General features: G+C 46.2%; 1 protein-coding gene across 4 annotated transcripts in view; it reads left to right on the plus strand.

Moving 5' to 3' along the window:
- MYRIP (myosin VIIA and Rab interacting protein) overlaps positions 1-20,821 on the plus strand; it is a 228,280-nt gene that overhangs the window by 170,538 nt on the left and 36,921 nt on the right. For 2 of the 4 annotated variants that reach the window (XM_086366026.1, XM_086366025.1), the window contains exon 11: positions 13,433-13,672. The exons of the other annotated variants lie outside the window; for them this stretch is intronic. In XM_086366026.1, coding sequence (XP_086222152.1) covers positions 13,433-13,672 — 240 coding nt within the window. The remainder of the gene's footprint in view (positions 1-13,432; positions 13,673-20,821) is intronic. 4 annotated transcript variants of the gene reach the window in all.

Here is a 20,821-nt window from a genome sequence, read left to right on the forward strand (position 1 = left end):
TGCACTCTCTCGAAGAAGGCGATGGCATCCCACTCCAGTACTCTTGCCTGGAAAATCCCATGGATGGAGGAGCCTGGTGGGCTGCAGTCCATGGTGTCGCTAAGAGTCAGACACGACTGAGCGACTTCACTTTCACCTTTCATTTTCATGCATTGGAGAAGGAAATGGCAACCCACTCCAGTGTTCTTGCCTACAGAATCCCGGGGATGGTGGAGCCTGGCGGGCTGCCATCTGTGGGGTTGCACAGAGTCGGACACGACTGAAGCGACTTAGCGGCAGCAGCAGCATGCACTCTCTCTCTCTCTTTTTACTACAGTGTCAGGTAGTTCGTGGACCCGCATCCAGATTAACTTGCTATTCCCTGGAAACACCCCGCTCATCCCCAGCTCTGGGTCTATGAACATGCTGTGACCTTGCCCTCACCTCTCCCTGGCCATCCATGGTGGTCTCTTCCACAGTGATCACCGTGGACTGAGTATTAAACTCTGTGATGCCAACGGGGGCCTTCCCACAGCAATGTTTTCTAAAGTGACGCCAGTGAAGCCTGGAAAGTTCAAATGCCCTTTTGAACTGTTTGAAACTGCGAGCCTGTGGAAGAGCTAGTCAGGTTGCCTCTGTCTTCTGTAGGCACATCATCACTGCCACTCACATTACACAGGTCACAGGTCACATTACTATTGTGACGTTTTATGCCCCTAGGGAAACCACACCCACTCTCTGAACATCATTGCGTCTCCCACAGTGCCCAGCTACCGTGCCCTGCATTCTCAGTTGGGGTTCCACAAAAAGCAGGTCTGGAATTAAAAATTTGGTTGTAGATTTTGAGAGAAGCAATCCCAGGAAACCCAAGAGTGAAACCAAGAAATGAGAAAGGCCGGTGAAGATACAACATAGGCCACTGGGGCTCCATCCCACCAGGGACCTGTGGAGAAGCCAAGTGGGTCACAGCTCAGAATTCTGCCCCTAGAAGATGGGCAGCAGTTACCCAGTCTCCTATCTCCCACTGGTAGAGAGAGGTCCCATCCAGGGTGGGCCTAAACTTTATACACAGGTTTGCATGAATGGTGCCTGAGAAATCCCTCAGATGGAGAGAGACTAGATCTGAGGTGGAAAACCATCAGTGGGTCAGAAACTGTCCCCCATGGCTGTGGGCAACTCATGTAGGTCCAGGGAGATACAGCCCAGGACATCACCAGCATCTGCTACAGTAAATGTATCAGCTTCTATGAATGTGTCAGCCAGGTCCCCGATCCTGGGGCCCCCTTTAAGGTAGTCGTGACCTCAGAGGACTTCAGGTCACAGGATTTAGCATCAATGCTACCTGATCTGCTAATATATTACTTAGAAATTTGGTCCAGGCTCTCACTTTCTCCTCTGTAAAATAAGATCATTACAAATCTACCATGTGAGTTTGTCGTGATCGTAAATGAAAAATTTATAAAATTCTGTTCAACTGTGATTCAGTATCATCTAGCTCAAGTGGAGACAGTTTTCCAGGGACTCTGGGTGATTTGCCTCAAGGGATATTCTTGGGGGTTGTCTGCGTGATTGAAATGCAAGTATAAAATGCCACCTATCCATCATCACTAGGTGCCTGAAGTTCCCTATTTATTCTAAGATGACTTGTAAGTTGTCTTCTGCTGATGAGTCTTAGGAGGCATCAACAGGGAGAAGGCGAGGGCCAGCAGAAAGGACCCAGGACCGAGGCTATCTGCCTCCCTGGCAGTGTCCTCTCCTCCCCACTAGGTGGCGATGGCATTGAACTTCTGGGGACCTCAAAACCCTGGCCCTCCTCTCCATCCTCCCTTCTGCTTAATTTCCTAGGGCAGTTCTCCCCTCAAAAAAGAAAAGGTATATAAATGTATATCTTTAACTATTTGTGTACTTATAAGGGCTTTCCAGATGGCATAGTGATAAAGAACCCTCCTGCTAATGCAGGAGACACACGAGACGCAGGTTCGGTCCCTGAGTTGGGGAGCTCCCCTGGAAGAGGGCATGGCAACCCGCTCCAGTATTCTTGCCTGGAGAATCCCCATGGACAGAGGAGCCTGGCGGGCTACAGTCCACGGGGTCGCAAAGAGTCAGACACGACTGAAGTGACTTAGTACGCACACACGCATACTTATATGTATATATGCAAATATATAAATAACATAGACGTTATTAAAACATACAGATATAGTCGGGCTTCCCTGGTAGCTCAGTCAGTAAAGAATCTGCCTGCAGTGCAGGAGACCCCGGTTCGATCCCTGGGTTGGGAGGATCCCCTGGAGAAGGAAATGGCAAACCACTCCAGTATTCTTGCCTAGAAAATCCCATGGAAAGAGAAGTCTGGCGGGCAATAGTACATGGGATTCCAAGAGTCGGATACAACTTAGTGACTAAACCACCACAGATATAGTCTGCTTGACCACAACCCTACATCCCTGCTCTCTCCCACCAAATGACTACAGCGGTATTTGTGCATCATATATGTATAGCACATTTAGAAATAGTATTCTGTAAATGTACCTGTGTTTCAGCAAAATTGGCATGCTACTCCCTCTATTCTTCCACCCCTTCTTCCTAACAGTAAGTGATGGAGAGGTCAGAGCACACAGATCTCAGCATCCCAGTGGTCCCCAGGGGGGAGTATGGGAGTGGGAGCCATTTGCCCAGGATGCAAGCAATATGCAGGCATTGCCTGATGAGAATTTTAAAACAATAATAAATCAGATCCAAGTCAGGCTTTTTATTATCACCTTGCACCAGGCACAGGACTTTACCAGTGTCGCTCCAAACATCCAACCCCCTCAGTTCCCCAGTGTTCCAGGAGGGGAGGGACCCACAATCAATAGTTTCTGTAACGATGGACATTCAGGGCTTTTCCAGTGTTTGGGGTTTTAAACAATACCGCAGAAAGTACCAGTGTGCAAACCTCTTTCTACAAGTACAGGAGTAAACGTGCTGACTTGAGGCATAAATGGATCTTTAATTTTAATGAGTACTCCCCAAATTAAACTCTCCAAACTTCCCAGCAGCCTGCGTAGCCACACACTGTGGGGCACATTTTCTCATGCTGTCAACAGTGCTTGGTGTTGTCAGTCTGTTACATTGTTGCCAACTTTATGTGAGGAAAAAAATATATTTCTTTTTAGTTGACATAGTTACTACTGAAATTGAATATTTTTCCCTATATTTACAGCTATTTGCATTTTTTTCCTCTGTGAAAGACACATTTATATGTTCCTTCTATTATTTTGTCAGACTTTGTCTTCTTGATTTTTAGTAATTTATTTTCGAATTACACTGTAGATCTTACTTCTTTGATGGCGACACACTGAAAATACTCTCCCCTGGTCTATCACTTTCACCTTAACTTTAAGTATATTTTACATGCAAAACATTTTGTTACTAATAACTTATCAGTTATTTTCATTTCCTTTAAATTTTGTGTCTTGTTTGAGAAAGTTTTAAATCGCCAAGGTTTTAAGAATGTTTTCCTGTTCTTTTCTAATACTTTATAGATTTGAATTTTGCATTTAGCTCTTCAGTCCATCTGTACTTTACTTTTGGGGATAATGGGAGGTAAGAAGTGCTTCTCTGGTGGCTCAGTGGTAAAGAGTCTGCCTGCAATGCAGGAGACTCAAGAAATGCGGATTTGATCCCTGGGTTGGGAAGATTCCAACATGGAAGTGTCATGTTGGAATGTCACAACATGTCAACCCACTCCAGTATTTTTGCCTGAAAAATCCCAGAGGAGCCTGGCAGGCTATAGTCCAAAGGGTCGCAAAAGAGTCAGACACGACTTAGCAACTAAGCACAGCACGCACACAGCACGAGGTAAGATCTAACATTGTTGTCATCAAATCATTATTGGATTATTAAACTTATATCTGCAGGAAACTATGAGCAGTTTTCTGAGTCATGGAAGCCATATTAGAATCATAAATCCATTCCTTAAAAGATGCTGCTCCTGGAGCTGAGATCCCAGGGAAATTTATCCCACGGGTCCTTATGGAGAGAACACAGAATAAATACAGCCCCCTCCATGAACTGCTTCAAATGACACACACTTTGGAGGCCGCTTCTCACAGTGCCACTCAGTGTGCGCCAGTACATGACTCTAGGGACAGCCCAGTCAGCTTGGGCCTACGAGGGGCCAAAATAACCTGACCTCTACCGGCCCGAGCTGCTCCTGGATTGGGTTGTGAGATCTGTCAAGGAGTGGATGGCTGCCTCCCCCAGGCATGAGTGCTGTACAGCTCTGAATTCAAAGAGAGGCACTCTGAGATGTCTTGCAAGACCACGCAAGGTGGTTGTGGAGTGACAACACCCCCCACACCTGCGAACAGTGAGCCACCTGTCAGATCCACCTACCTCTGAGGTGTGTTAAGAGAACACTCCCAAGCAAGGCCTTCAGTCTAATTCAAACTGTATCTGAATTCCCTCCAATGCACAGACTAAAGGGTGAGAGTCCCCACTTCTCCACCCCAATTCCTCACCGTTGATTTTCATAGCTTGTTAGCATAGAACCTTCCTTTACATGAAAACTTAAAGAGCTGCTCTGAGATAAGGCTGCCGGTTCCTCATGCCTCTCACTCCCACCTCCACGGCAGCCTCCGCAAGTACAGATCGTAACTTGGAAACAGTTGAGAGCATGTATGATCAAATACCCCCTGCACAGAAGAAAAATCTTAGACAACGACCTGTCAAGTGATTCCCCTTGTTAGTGAGAATTTCTGGGTGCCTCCATGACTAGCTGGCTGCAGAGAACAAGTCTAGAAAGCAATGAGATATTTACTGTACATAACAGTTTTTCTTTAACATTCTTGTGTCATAGGCCCTGATGAATTATTAAGTTTTCTCCCCAGTGGGGAAGAGAAATGTGCATGAATACAAGTGCTCAGAGCTTTACATTTTTAACCAGGACTCTGTTGGATATTAAGGAAATGACAACCCACTCCAGTATTCTTGCCTGTAGAATCCCATGGACAGAGGAGCCTGGTTGGCTACAGTCCATACGGTCACAAAGACTTGGACACAACTGAAGGGACTTAGGATGGATGGGCCAAAAATGATGACTTTTGTTTTGCTGTAGTTAAATTGTGGCCCTACTTTGGGCGGATATTAAATAGCGGGGCTACCTGTCAGTTAAAGCCTTTACTTCCTGTGGCAGTAAAGGCGTGTTCACCCCATGAGGGAAATGTTGAGCTCTCTCTAGAGTAGGGATTGCTTTCCAGGTGGCTCAGTGGTAAAGAATCTGCCTGCCAATGCAGGAAACACAGGTTCTATCCCTGGGTCGGGAAGATCCCCTGGAGGAGGCCATGGCAACCCACTCCAGTGTTCTTGCCTGGAGAATCCCATGGACAGAGGAGCCTGGAGGGCTATAGTCTATGGGGTCACAAAGAGTCAGACATGATGAGTGACTAAGTAACAACATTACAGGAGGGACTGGAACCCAGCCCACTCACAGCAGGTAGCAGGTCGTTGGCAATGAAAAGAAGGGGATCGGGAACAGCCCTCAGCCCCACTATCCCAGCCCCTGACCTGAAGTTCAGCACATGATTCTTTAGGAGCTTCTTTGTGCCCCTTCTAAGATTCTGACCCTCATGCTGGCACTACAGTCCAGGTACTGAATCACTATCAAAATCCAAGGATCATGTGACTGAATCTATACCCAGTTCCAATGCTGAGTCAGAGAGAGAAAAAAAAAAAGATGAAGTTCACTGTTAATGCTGCTTCCTTCCTAAAAGATGTTTCCACAAAGTGACAGGCCAACTGTAGTCAGTATGAAAATAACTGTGACTTAAATGCTTATTCCTCATATAAATACTGACCTGAGAAGTCCAGGCTAATGGTTTTCTGGGTATTTTGCACAGATTGCCATAATTCCAGAAATGGCTGCTGTTTCAACAAATGGCGTAGTTAATTCTGCCAGACAGGAGATTCCAGAGGGAAAACAGACCAGGGGCACAGCCCACCCATCAGAGGGATTTGGGCTCTGGAAGAGGGATCTGCGTCCCAGATTTCATTGAGGTTTCCTGGTGCCTCAGACGGTAAAGAATCCGCCTGTAATGCAGGAGGCCCGGGTTCAATCCCTGCATCTGAAAAATCTCCTGGAGGAGGAAAAGATGACCCACTCCAGTATTCTTGCCTGGAGAATCCCATGGACAGAGGAGCCTGGTGGGCTACAGTCCATGGGGTCACACAGAGACAGACACGACTGGATGACTAGTACTTGCACTTTTCTTGTTTATTTTTAAGTCAATTTTATAATACGAAGGACTCAGAGAACAGCTTGGGAATCACACCAGGACAACCGACCTGTAACTATAAAAGTTAAAATTGAGCCTTCCAGCTGACATCCAGGTGTTGAGCTCCCATAACCCCGTTCACCAGACTGGTCCCCAAGGCCCAGGCCCCCCTGTGCAGCTCCACTGGCCCAACTCAGACCCTCGCACTGGGAGGCGTGCTCCTCAAGGCAGGCAGATGTATTTCAGCATTAAATCTGATAAAATTCCAGGTTCCACCTTCCCATTTCCACTCTGTTAAGCTGACCAAGGATTTGACGTATATTTTTGTAGGTATGACTGTTCTTATCACACCGATTATTTTTAAAAATGCCTTATTCACCAGAGTACAGCATGTGAATACATCTAGTTTGGGGTTAACATCAATACATCGGGAGAGGATAAACCTCCACCTGAAGGCACCAGAGACAGAGCTTTCCCAGGCCCGCAGAAGAAACGGGACATCGGTGGAGTCGGCCAGCCCCAGGCTCTTTCTGCTCTTCTCGAATTCGGGATCACTGTGTATGCCAAGGGATTTGCACATAGAACCATGGCCATTTGCTGTGTAAAGAGTGTCTAGGGTTAGTTAGCCTTTTGGGGCTTTCCTCTGTAGTCGACTGAAATAATACCTAAAAGCAAGCTGCCAAAATTCTGATTTTTAGGTCAGGATCAGAATCTTTCATCACTGGGGCTGACGAGGGCCACCAGGACACCCGGGTATATTCAGAGGTCTGACGTGTGACCTCTGAGAGTAATCGTTTAGTGGGCCTCCTTTGGAGAGGATGGAGGAGACTAGAGGCTCCCACTGCCCCACCTCGAGTGGCCTGATGGTTGGAAGGCGAGCTCTGGGAAAGCAATGTGAGGACTGGGGTTGTCCAGCCTGGAAGACGTTGACTTTCCTCCCTTAAAACATGCGGAGAATCTGGATGATGGTGGTGATGAGGCTGAGGTGGAGAAAAGCTGCTCTGAATTAAAGCAGGCAGGATTCCAAGGTCTATAAAGACAGACCACCAGGCTGACTGAAGGAAAGGGGGACTGAGAAAATCTGAGTACCCATTGCCAGCGTGCCGCTAGAAAAAGGATCTCCTCACCCCTTTATAATTTCCCCTTGTGAAACAAGAGGTTTCCTTTGCATCTCGGGTTCTTCCCCTGCTCTGCGGTTCTGCAATCTGGTCTCCCTCCAAGGAGTGTGGTTTAGTGTGGAGCTTCTAGCTTTATCTTGGAAGAATGCAAAGAGCTTGGCCTTTAGGGTCAGGCCATCTTCAGCTCAGCCACACTCTAGCCACGTGACCTTGGACAGCCTACTCATGTTAGTGTCCTCAGGGATACAGAGGGGACGACTGGGCCTCTTGAATGAGATTCTGTGTGTGCAGCACCCGGAGCAGTGTTCACCCACACCACACGACCATGCTCAGCCACAGGAACCCTGCAGTTCCTTCCTCCACCCTTCACGTCCCCATCGCCTCCATTTATGTCTACCTTTGTATTTCTCAATCTTGGGAATTCATGGATTACCCAAGAATTTTCAGACGGTATCCAGTTTGAGAATGGCTGCATTAAAACTTAAATACTGTCAATGTAAGAGACCTGTTAGCACCACCAGAAGCATAAATCAAACAAAGGAATGGCAATCCCCTGGCAGCACTCAGTGGCAAGGTGGTTGCCCTGTCACCCACAATGTGCTTTTTTTAGGGTATCAATGAAACAAAAATGAAAAATTAAAGATTAGTATAAAGGACTTGGAAGAACTGATGCTTTTGAACTGTGGTGTTGGAGAAGACTCTTGAGAGTCCCTTGGACTGCAAGGAGATCCCACCAGTCCATTCTGAAGGAGATCAGCCCTGGGATTTCTTTGGAAGGAATGACACTAAAGCTGAAACTCCAGTACTTTGGCCACCTCATGCGAAGAGTTGACTCATTGGAAAAGACTCTGATGCTGGGAGGGATTGGGGGCAGGAGGAGAAGGGGACGACAGAGGATGAGATGGCTGGATGGCATCACCGACTCAATGGATGTGAGTCTGAGTGAATTCCGGGAGTTGGTGATGGACAGGGAGGACTGGTGTGCTGCAATTCATGGGGTCGCAAAGAGTCGGACATGACTGAGCAACTGAACTGAACTGATAAAGAACTTGCAGAGAATCTGCAAGTTCTGCAGATTATAAAGAACTGATAAAGAACCACAGAGAATCTCTTGGAAAAAAAGATATGTTAGTTTATCTGAATGAGTGTTCTGTCATCAGGTATTTAAACTTTTACCATACAATTGTACTCATTTCACATGCTAGCAAGGTAATGCTCAAAATCTTTCAAGCTAGGCTTAGTACATGAACCGAGAACTTCTAGATGAACAAGCTGGGTTTGGAAGAGGCCGAGGAACCAGAGATCAAATTGCAAACATTCATTGGATAATAGAGAAAGCAAGGGAGTTCCAGAGAAACATCTACTTCTGCTTCACTGACTACACTCTGACTGTGTGGATCACAACAAACTGTGGAGAATTCTTAAAGAGATGAGAGTACCAGACCACCTTACCTGTCTCCTGAGAAACCAGTATGCAGGTCAAGAAGCAAGAGTTAGAACCAGACATAGAACAGCTGACTCATTCAAAATTGGGAAAGGAGTACAACAAGGCTGTATATTGTCACCCTGCTTATTTAATTTGTATGCAGAGAACATCATGAGAAATGCCGGGCTGGATGAATCACAAGCTGGAATCAAGATTTCCAGGAGAAATATCAATAATCTCAGATATGAAGATGATACCATCTAATGGCAGAAAGTGAAGGGGAACTAAAGAGCCTCTTGATGAGGGTGAAAGAGGAGAGTGAAAAGATGGCTTGAAACTCAACATTCAAAACACGAAGATCATGGCATCTGGTCCCATCAGTTCATGGCAAATAGAAGGGGAAAAAATGGAAGCAGTGACAGATTTTGTTTTCTTGGGCTCCAAAATCACTGGGGACAGTGACTGCAGCCACGAAATTAAAAGACGCTTGCTCCTTGGAAGAAAAGCTATGACCAACCTAGACAGAATATTAAAAAGCAGAGACATCAACTTTTCCAACAAAGTTCCATAGAGCCAAAGCTATGGTTTTCCCAGTAGTCATGTACGAAGGTGAGAGTTGGACCATAAAGAGGGATGAGCGCTGAAGAATTGATGCTTTTGAATTATGGTGCTGAACAAGACTCTTGAGACTCCCTTGGACTGCAAGGAGATCAAACCAGTGATCAAATATTAAAGGAAATCAGTCCCAAATATTTATTGGAAGGACTGATGCTGAAGCTGAAACTCTAGTACTTTGGCCACTTAATATGAAGAGCCAACTCACTGGAAAAGACGCTGATGCAGGGGAAGGCTGACAGCAAAAGGAGAAAGGGGTGGCAGAGGATTAGATAACATCACCAACTCAATGGACATAAATTTGAGCCAACTCTGGAAGATAGTGGAGGACAGAGGAACCTGGCTATAGTCCATGAGGTCGAAAAGAGTCAGACACGACTTAGCAACTGAACAACAATAACATCATCCTTATTTAGCCAGAATCACCACATTAGGCAGAGAAGGCAATGGCATCCCACTCCAGTACTCTTGCCTGGAAAATCCCATGGATGGCGGAGCCTGGTAGGCTGCAGTCTATGGGGTCGTGAAGAGTCGGACACGACTGAAGCAACTTAGCAGCAACAGCAGCGACATTAGGGGCTTCTCAGGTGGTTCAGTGGTAAAGAATCCACCTGCCAATGCAGGATTCTCGGGTTTGATCCCGGGTCGGGAAGATCTCCTGGAGAAGAGAATGGCTACCCACTCTAGTATTCTTGCCTGGAGAATCCCATGGACAGAGGAGCCTGGTGGGCCACAGAGCATGAGGTCACAAAGAGTCAGACACAACTGAGCATGTACGCACACACTCCACACACTAAATAGAAATGTGCAAAGAAAAGGCAACTTTTTTCCCTTAAATTTCCTCATCAGTCTCCCCACTCTGAAGAGCCAGGAATGTAAAACCAGCCAATCCAACAGACGCTTACTTAGCCGCTTGCAACTTTCTGTTTAAAACTGTATTTTTAAAGTAAATAACCAGTCATCCAACCCCTCCACTTTCTCCAGCTTCACCATCTTGGGTTGTGAGGGGCCTTCTGGCGTCCTCTGAGAGCCGAGCAGTGTTCCTGGTCCCTGCAGATCTCTCAGTGATGGGGCCCCTGTTCATCAAGTCATCCTCTGCACTGGCCCCCAGCCTGGGCATCCCACCAGTGTCTAAGGCTCCGCCCCTGTGTGCTCAGTTAGAACCCTGGATCTCTCCCTCAGGCCCCACCTCGGCTCTCACTTTCATCCATTTCCAACCCTGTCGTGCAGCTCCTGGTCAGCTACCTAATTTCTACTCTAGGGAGCTCCTGGGTGCTTAACCTTCCAGGAACACCCAAGATCTTCCATGAGCCAGCTTCTGAGTGCCCTTGGTGCCACCAGCAGCCTGGGGAGACCCAAGAGCCCAGAGATACTTGACAGGTAAAGCTCACTCCTTAGACAGACGCCTGCTGTGCTGTGCCAGGTTGCTTCATTTGTGTCCGACTCTGTGAGCCCATGGAGTGTAGCCTGCCAGACTCCTCTGTCCATGGGATTCTCCAGGCAAGAATACTGGAGTGGGTTGCCATGCCCTCCTCCAGGGGATCTTCCCAACCCTGGGATCAAACCCTCATCTCTTAGGTATCCTACATTGGCAGGTGGGTTCTTTACCACTAGCTCCACCTGGCAGACGCTTACTCCTCTGCAGTCTGACCCAGGCCTGTTTTCTCCACACCCCGAAGCTCCCCATGCTCTCCACCTCTGAGCCTTATTCCTCTAACTGTGCCGAGCAGCTTCATGCACCCTGGGTCTTAACCATCCTGCTGCTTCCTCACCAACAATGCCTATCCCATGTCAACATATTAAAATGCTCCTCCTCTCTCAAGAACCTGCTCAGAGACCATTCTTCCTGTGGAGCTCCCCCCAAGTCCTAAGACCATAGGCCTCCTTCTCAAGCATCCTGGGGGCATCGGCCACCTTTCCTGAGGTCCTCACCATTGATTCTTATTCAGGGCCAGAAAAAAAAAAATCACCATCCAAGGGACCCTGTTTATCAGTCCGGTGATTTTTTTTTTCACTTCTATCATCTGTCTCCTTTTAATTGCCTTTATATAAACAGCTCCCTTTTAAGCATCTGTCCAATTATAAACTGAATCAAGCGAATTTGAAACATGAACTTCATAAAGAATCTGCCACACCTTTTTAGCAGAACAGGATGGTCTAGATTCTTGTTGCGAAATGTTGTGTGATGAAGCCATTCCTGTCGAATGACAAACTGAATGAAAACACCATCTTTTCTCTTATCCTGATAGATGCATTGTTTACTCATTGATTCTTTGTTTACTCATCGATTCTTTGTTTACTTATTGATTCTTGGGTTTGAGAAAATTCACTTAGGCCACTGTCATCTGAAGACTCTTGGTCTGAGATTTTACTTAAACAACCAATTTCGTCCATCATCATTCGAGTCTGTGGAGCTGCTCTCCAACTTCATCTTCTGAGTCATCTAATAATTGTGAAATGTTGTTCTCTCAGTTTTTTTTCCTTTGCCATTATGAAAAATTTGAATTCCCAACTGTATACAGTGAGCTAAAAGCAGACTCAAAATGACGATGATTTATTTCCATGTTGAATCATCCTTCTAAGTAATTCCATTTTTCTCTTTTGTTATTCTAGTCTCTTTTTTAGCATAATTGGAAGTATTTGATGAGTAATGATGAAAGATAATTCCCAGGATAATAAAACAGCAAAATATTTCCAAAGATAAGGAAAATGAGATCATGAAAATCTTGTCATGTGTCTTAGATTTATAAAAGGATCCAATGAACCCAGATAATAATTGCAAGATGGAAGGAGTTTTATTTACAGAATTAGTACATTTTCTCTTTGTTCTTCGGGAGTTCTTCAATAAAGAATAAAAGTCATGAAAGACCAAGCCTTTTAAACAGATAGAACAACTCAAAGAGGAAATTCAAAAGCTAATCTTGTGTGCAGTGGACCCTGATGGTACGCTGGGGGTTATCTTGTTAAAATTCCATACACATCTGTCCAACATGAGGTGAAGAATAGAGTGAGACTTAACGATTTCCATGTCTTCCTGGAGTTTCCCAGGCCCGGTCAGGGCTCTACTCATAGAGGGAGCTCTAGGAGATGGTAGGAGCCAGAGATGTAATTGTGTGACTATCAAGGGAAGGTGGCATAATATTCCTTAACTGTGCACAAGAACCTCACACCATCTCAAAATCTTTGTGATCTGCCCAGAATATGGTTCTTTCCTCTCTCCCTTTTAGCTGGGTAACTGCTGCACTTTGAATCTCAACTCAAACACCACTTCCACAAGCCAGCTTTCCCTAACTCTCAGCCCTCCCATCAGGTGCCCCTTAGCAGGGCTGTCAGAGCCTCCATCCCCACCCCTGCTTCTCTGCACTTAGCAGGGTTTTAGTGTCTCCTCCACTGGGAGCTGGTGGAGGTTTGCTCAGACTTGCATCCTCAGTACCAGCACAGTGTTGCCCCTAGTAGCCACTGGATAAGTATTCTGCAAATGAAAAACACTGAATTCACTTTTCTGACTACAGATGCTCACCTGCCTAAAGTTTTGTTTTGTTTTGTTTTTTTTAATCGAAGGATAATTGCTTTACAGTATTGCATTGGTTCTGCCTAAAGTTCTAACAAAGTGTTAAGATGCATATGTTTGAGAAAGTAAGAATAAAAAGTAAGAGCTCATCCATAGGGAAAGCAGATCAAGCAAGAGCCTCATTTTCTGGTTTAGTTTACCTTCATTTTCATTGACCTTTGGTGGTTTAGTCGCTAAATCATGTCTGATTCTTCAACCCCATGGACTGGAGCCCACAAGGCTCCTCTGTTCATGGGATTTCCCAGGCAAGAATACTGGAGTGGGTTGTCATTTCTTTCTCCTGGGGATCTTCCCAACTCAGGGACTGAACCCCCATTTCCTATGTCTCCTGCCTTGCAGGCAGATTCTTTATCCACTGAGCCATCAGGGAAGCCTCATGTAAAGGACTGACCTTTACCTGGCGATTATCGGGAACAACAGGGCTGTAGCAGAGGGTCTTCAGCTCGTGATTCTGGCTTTCCTTCAGGTGCCAGGTGGTTTATCAGAGACTGACACCAGCAGTGAGGCTCGGCACCCCCGGGCCAGCACAGACACCACAGAAGAGAAACGGAGGAACAGGCTGTACGAGCTAGCAAGGAAAATGAGTGAGAAGGAGACTTCTTCTGGGGAGGATCAGGAATCCGAGCCCAAGACTGAGTCCGAGAACCGGAAGGAAAGTCTGTCCTCTGAAGACAACAGCCAGAGTGTCCAGGAAGAGCTGAAGAAGGTAAGGGCTGTGAAGTCACAGCAGACAGCCCAGTCTCTGCCCGGTCTCTTGCCGCTGGGGCGAGGCTCTGTATTTGTGCTGAGATGTGCTGAGACCCCAAAGAGCACTCTCTAAGATGCCCATCCCTGTGCACTTGGGAGAGCCCAGGAAAACTTGACTTGATTAATGCAGAGTTATTCAATCAGGAAAATAGCCCCGCATGTCCTTGGATATCTCCCAAGACCTGTCATATCCCATCTTTCATCAAGACAGCCCTTGCCTTTCGAGTCTGTAATGTAGTACCCACAGTCTTTCTTACTGGTAAGAGCTGTGTTATTTCGCACCACCCTCCCCCCGAGGAATGTTTCCTGTGGATTGAGGGCATCTAGCCAGCCCTCTTTTAGCCAGTGCTAAAGCTTCATCTCATAGTATAAAGTCTTCACACTGAAAGTTGCCTTCTAGGTCACTATCTCTGCAGTTTTCAGATTTGGGCTTGACTTACTTAGAACCTTTCCCAAACAAACCTTATATGGAATCCCAGGGTTCTAATCAGATACAAACACTGCTGGTCCGAGGGGTCTCCCAAACCCCAATCACTTGATCTTCAGTCCCACTGTCCTCTCTTCCTTCCAAGCCCAAGTAGGCCACCGAGTTCCAAGGGACGTGGTGTGAAAACCACAGAAAACAGACCCTGCCTCTGGCAGAAGGGGATCCCAGCCTCTCTCCCACCATCCTCCATGACCTGCCTGGGTTCCCCCCACAGCTCCTCCCTAAGTACGTCCACCCTAGACTCGACCCCGCTGCCTCCTGGCAGGGGAGAAGCCAGCATTTGTTCAGCGTCTCCTATGTGTCTGGTGCTTTGCATGTGTCAGTTCATTTAATGTAAAACCTCTGAGGCAGACACAGCCCCATGTGCAGAGGAAGAAACTGAGACCAGTCGTGAAGGTCCTTGCTCAAGGCCTACAGCTAGTAGGTTTCGGAGGCTGCATCACAAACCTCTTGGCCTCAAGTCACAGGCTCCTTCCTCTATAAGCTGCTGCTTCTGAAACTCAGATTACATCTTGTCTGGTAATATCTCAAATTCTTTGTACTTAGGATCCATTTTTTCCCTATTCTGAGAGTAGGCTCTCTAAGCTAATGACTGCTGGTAACCCATATATATAGTCTATGAGCCCCCTTCATCTGCTCAGCAGCCAAGCTGGGGTGCTAAGCAGGGGGCTGGCCAGCCCAAGCAGTCTGCACCGTCCTTCATGGCTGAGCCCCTGAACCTTCCAACACCTCACATTCTGCCTTTCACTCATTCCCAGCCCATCCTCCACAACCATTGAATCCTCCCTCATAAACCAGCCGGTTCCTGTGCCTGGGGATGGTATATCCCTCTTTCCCCTGGCATGTCTGTGGGTGGAGAGCAGATTCTGGCCTTCACAGGCAGCCCTTCCCTGGGATGTGGGCTCCAACCCCTTGCCTCGTCTCCAGTTATGAGCTTTGATCCTCTCTGCTGCTTGAACCGATGCCCCATTACAGTCACATTTTGTCTGCTAGGGCTGAGAGCCAGAGGGCAACTGAAGCATAGTGTGTTATTTCTTACGATGACTCCACATCCTACTGACTTTGCTGCCTCGTGGTCCCAACTCACGCTGTACCGGTGGGGTGCTGGGCTGGGATGAGTCCAGCACATTCAACCCCCATTCACCTGCGAGCCTCACCTTCTGGAGGCACAGCCACCCATCTGTACTGGGCTCTGCTGGGTGGAATGTGAACAGGAAATGGAGGCAAGTCCTGGGCACTTTGACCCTTCCTGCCTCCACCCTGCCCTGTGCCCTCGCTGAGTAGGAAATTAGGGGCATCGCTTTTATCCAAACTCCCAAATGTGCCAGTTTCCCAAAGTTAAAGTTTTTCCCACCACCAACCATGAATCAGTGTATATAAAAACGCAGATAGCAAACCAAAAGAGAAAATTAATATATCTTTCTCCATCAAGAATGGGTTACTCTGATTAAAGGAAAACAGAAATAGAGGTTCATCTATGAAAGGTTGTTTAGAATCAGAAGGGTGTAAAGAGAGGCTTCAGGGTTAGACAGAGTGTGAAACACAGCCATGCAGTTTGCAAACTCTGGACTTTGGTTCTAAGTCCAGGCCTTTTCTTGTCTGCTCACTACACCTGCCTCCTAGCTGCCCTCTGTGGCCCCTCCAGTCCTTTGTCCACTCAGCGGCTGGAGCTGCCTGTGGCCCTTGAACTTGCTCCCAGCATGTCAACAAGCCCACGTGCACCTTGTTTTTATATCTATCCCTAGGACCCTGTCTGGGTCTTCATGGTTGATTGGACAAATGCACGTTGGCCTCATCTGTACAATGGGTATAACCATGCCCCTTTATAGAGTTGAGACAACTGAAGTTTACAGCATAGGTGTAACACAAAGCCGGAGCCCAGCAAATAGTAATAACCTCAGAGCCCCTTTAACAACCTCAAGGAGAAGAAACTTCGCTGTTGTGAAATGACACCCCTGTGCTAGCACTGAAGGAAGAGCTTAGTACCTATTTCCCATCCATGCATGCAGTGTCAAGCCAGAGGTCTCTAACCACATGCGGTGCTTTGTCATGCTCTGAAGAATGGGACGGGGAAAATACTGCATCAGAACCTCCCAGGTCCCCACCTTCAGGACCAGAGTGAATATGACTGCCCTTGTAATATGACCACAACCAGTCTGTGCAGTGCACACACGCAGACACACACACACCTTGGTTGGGGAGTGGATCTGGGCTAAAGAAACTGTTCCAGAAACTGTTGATGCTCGCCTTATCTCTTTACTGTGCTGCTGCACACTGGCCCAAGGTCCACCTGCCTGGGGTCCCTGACACAGCAGGAGCGCCCCTTCCTGTGCAGAAGGTAGGCTGGGAGTGTCTAGACTCTAGACACTGGTCTAGAAGCACAGTCTAGGCAGTGCTCCCCTCCCCAAAAAGAGCCCTATCCAGTGACTGATAGAGTATAAATCCTCCAGCTCCTTTGCCTGTTCTGGGGCAATGATCTTGGGATGTATGCTGCCCACTGATGCCCAGTAAATCTTGCTCTGGGCACCTGCAGTGAGGACCAGCTCAAGCAGGCTTTCTTCCCTTCCCTGCCTCTCTTCTCCACTCCTCCACTGGTTCCTGGGACCACTTCTCAAATAAACTCCAAGCACTCGAAGCCATGTTTTGGGGTCTGCTTTTGGGGAAACCAGACTGAGACAGTAACCAAACCAGAGAACACATGGAGCCCCAGATCACAAACACTCACTGCAGTGTTTGTGACTGAGCAGTGGGGAAATCTAAAAGCCTAGCTGACTGTTAGCAGCCTCTGCCTGACCTGGAGGATCCCTCATCCAGACAGAGCCTCATCCAGACTTCACGTCCCTCCTGCCTCTACCATGGATTCTGTAATCTGGGGCCCATAGCAGAATAATGTTCATATTCCCATCAACACAGGGACATCAGCAGCAGGTCAGTGTCCTTAGTATGACAACCCATGTAGAAATTAGGGCTTCACAGTCTTGTCCAGCAGCAGAAGAACCATTTTAGAAATAGGCTTTTTTGGACGGGAGTCAGCCCTTGGCTGTAGACAGAACTGGTCCCTACAGCTGATTCACTTTGGCTGGGTGTTCCACGCCTGAGGATGAGTTAAGGATGATCACTGCCATTTGAGTTTTAACTACCTAAAGAACCAGCTTGTAAAGCTTGGGGCTAGTCCAGAAACCTGGACTCCTAGAGGGTTATATTTTTAACTGAAGCCATCTTGGTTCCATTGAACCTCAGTGGTCAACCTTCCATACCTTGGGATCCTTGAAGCCCAGGAATGAGCCTTTGCTTCTCCTCCACCACTAGGCAGGTGACTGTGCCAATGGTTATGGGAGAAAGGGCTGGCTAAAGTGCTTCCTAGAACCATCTGCCTCTAGATATGTAGGTGCTGCGTTCCTGAGGGCAGGATGTAAAGAAGGACCAGGAACTCCTGGCCGGAGTTTGGAGGCTACATGCAGGGGCTGGATCTCCCACAAACCCCTTATCTCCCAGACTTACAGCAGAGACCCCCAAGGTCCCTTCTGGCTCCAAAGAGTCATGGCTCTAGACATGTCATGAATTAAATACATTTTTGTTTCCTGAAATAAGTGTCATTTATTACACTATCTATATGACAGAAGATGTCCTGTGTGTCAATCTTTTGGAAAATGAGTGTTTGTTGAAGACCCAGATTAGTGAATTCTTGCATTAATAGTCAAATCCGTACACGCAGTGTCTTAAAGGCATTATTTAAATGTCTTTGTTTATTAATTATCACAGGTAACTGAATCATTGTGTTTTATTTTCACAAGGGAGTCACAGACCAGCAGGTATCTCCCCTATCCACAGTTTCATGAAATAGTTCTCATCAAAGTACTGAGCAAAAAGTAGTAAGTGCCTTTCTCTGCAAATAAGAGATAAATCTGTACATCTTCTCACAGCCACTCCTCATTAATTAGTATCAAGTCACATAGAAACACAGTCCTGGTCAATGGTCAAGCAGACAGATTGACTGTTGTCCGAGAAAGCCCAGAGCTGTAGGTCTCTGCAGCGTAACGTGCTGTGAAACACGTGTTGCTGTCACATAAAGTCAAGTCCTGTCCAACGTGTCTCACCCTTGTAAAACGGCTCACCATCCACATGAGGATTCAGTGTCTCTCACTCGAGGTAGCGTGATTTGAGAAGCGTGTCTCCGTCTTCGGTTGGTGCTAATTTGAATATAAGGTTCAATCCTAACTTGTATCTTACAAGCTGTCCTGATCTCAGGAGGCCTTATGCCTGTTGAGGAATCAACACTTCTTTTCTAAGATTCTATTAAACAACTGGCTGTAGGGAAAAATAGAAACTTCACCACTTAGAGCTACAGCTCTTATCCACAGCGCTTGAACAGGTGAGGTCCCACCTCACCGTGTTGTCACGGGCATCCCTCATCCCCACACTCTTGTCCTCCGTGTGTGGGGGAGGGGCCTTTGAGATTGGGAAGAGAGTTCGGGGTTCTCTCCTGGATCATGAGGACTTCAGCAGAACATCTTCCTCTCTAGGCAAAAGATGAGCTAAGCCCTTGAGAATTAATATTCTCATAATGCTAGTAGATAAAAGGGCAGTCTACATAAGCAGACAGTTGACCAAAAACAAAAAAGAATAAGGTGAATGACCAATAAGCATATGAAAAAATATTCAATTTTCATTGTATCTCAACTGTATTCAATGCAACACCCAGCCCAGAACTTGGCATATGTTTCGTACATTCATTCATTTTTTTTCCATTCAGCAGAAGCACACTGAGGCAATGGGAAGACAGCCATGAACAGGGCAAAGTTTAGCATTTGTTCAGACAAGCAATAAAAATGCAAATTGAAATAATGAAATGCCACTTGCCTAACAAATTAATGGTTAAAAAGGACAATAATTTATGTTGGTAAGAGTTCAGAGGACCAGGCAGTCTAACATACACAAAGTAGCACATATTAGCATGGGTGACTTGGTGACTCAAAGCAATCCAAGTGTGCATACCCTTTGACCCAGCAAATATACTTTCGATCATTTATCCTGAGGAATAACTAGACAAGCAGCCAAGGGTATATCACAATGCAGATCATTAAGTGTTATATTAGGTTATATTAGGTTATATATAAGTGGTTATATATATATATAGGTTATATATATAACCTAATATATATATTAGGTTATATATAAGTGTTATATTAGGAAAACCTTGAAACAACCTAAGTGTCCAACAATAGGGAGTTTTGGGAAAATGGAGAGGATGAGGTCCAGAAAACAGGTGGGGTGTCAACAATGGAACAGCAAAGACAGAATGGTCCAGATATAAGTAAGTGGGTAAATTTGATTTTTAGGAAGATGAACAAAATTTGTTTTGTGTTCTAAGCCTCCCCGAACCCCTTGCTCCACTTACTGAAGCAAAGTGCACAGTAAAGCCAACCCACTGACACTGGGTTGTGAAGGAAAGTTTATTGCAGGGCGCTAAGCAAGAGTGGGGATGGCTAATGCTCAAAAGGTGGGAACTCCCCGATGGCTTTCAGGGAAAGGTTTTTAAAGACAGGGTGAGGGAGAGGGTTGCAGGGTGCGTGATCGGCTTGTATACATTCTTCTGATTGGTTGGTGGTGAGGTAATCGGGAATCAACATCATCGACCCTCTGATTCCGTCCTGTCTGGGGCCTTCATGATGGTGGTCAGCATGCAGTAAACATGGTCCACCTGATGGGGGTTTTGGTGTCTGCAAACAGCTCAAAGGACATGGCTCAGAAACGTATCTATAGCCCTTGAGAGGAACTAAAGGTCTTTGACTTTGTTTAATGGCTAAACTATTATTTTGTCTCGCTTGACTGTTTTTCTTTGTTTCTGCATTTTCTCACTTCTAAATGTATTAAATTTACTCTTTAGAACTCAGGTTTGGCTTAGGAAGGTAAAGTCTTTCTATAAACAAGAGGCAGGCCGAGGACATGGGAGAGTCTGTCCTGGGAATTCCCCATAGGGTCCTGCTTGGTTACATCTCTAGCCCCCTGAACTAGAAGGCAAGTTTGCTTTCTGAAAGTGAGGGGATGGTGAAATTGGATTGTCAGGATTGTGGACAGGGTTTGAAATAGCTATTGCATAGAATGGGAGAAAAATGTGTGGAGAAATATAAAGGATCCCCAGGGTAAAATCAGAGATCAAAAACATTTACCAGAGTTACAAAGAACATGTAAAAGAAAACAGCAACTCTGCGCTCTAAATATAAAACAGATAAACAATTCAGACCTACAGTATAGCACAAGGACCTATATCCAATATCTTGTAATAACCTACAATGAAGAAGAACCCGAGAAAGGATAGATAGTTATGTTTAACTGAAGCACTGTGCTGTATACCTGAAACTCACACAACATTGTAAATCAACTTCAGTTAAAAAAAATAGAATATAGCAAATTTGATGCAAATGAATGCAAAATAAAAATTCATCCTATTCAAAGAAAAGGTCTAGTAGGAGCAGGTCTATTCACGAATCCAGATCATTCAGCACAATACACAGTACAGCTCAAGGGGTTCTGGGGTTTCCATGAGAACTCCCCATTTCATAACCAAGATTTACAGATATGAATCTCAAACCAGATTGGAGGGGTGGGGAGATAAAACAG

This window comes from Bos grunniens, chromosome 22, assembly GCF_055505025.1.
Source record: "Bos grunniens cultivar Pamir isolate PY7600 chromosome 22, Bosgru_T2T1.0, whole genome shotgun sequence".
NCBI lineage: Eukaryota > Metazoa > Chordata > Mammalia > Artiodactyla > Bovidae > Bos > Bos grunniens.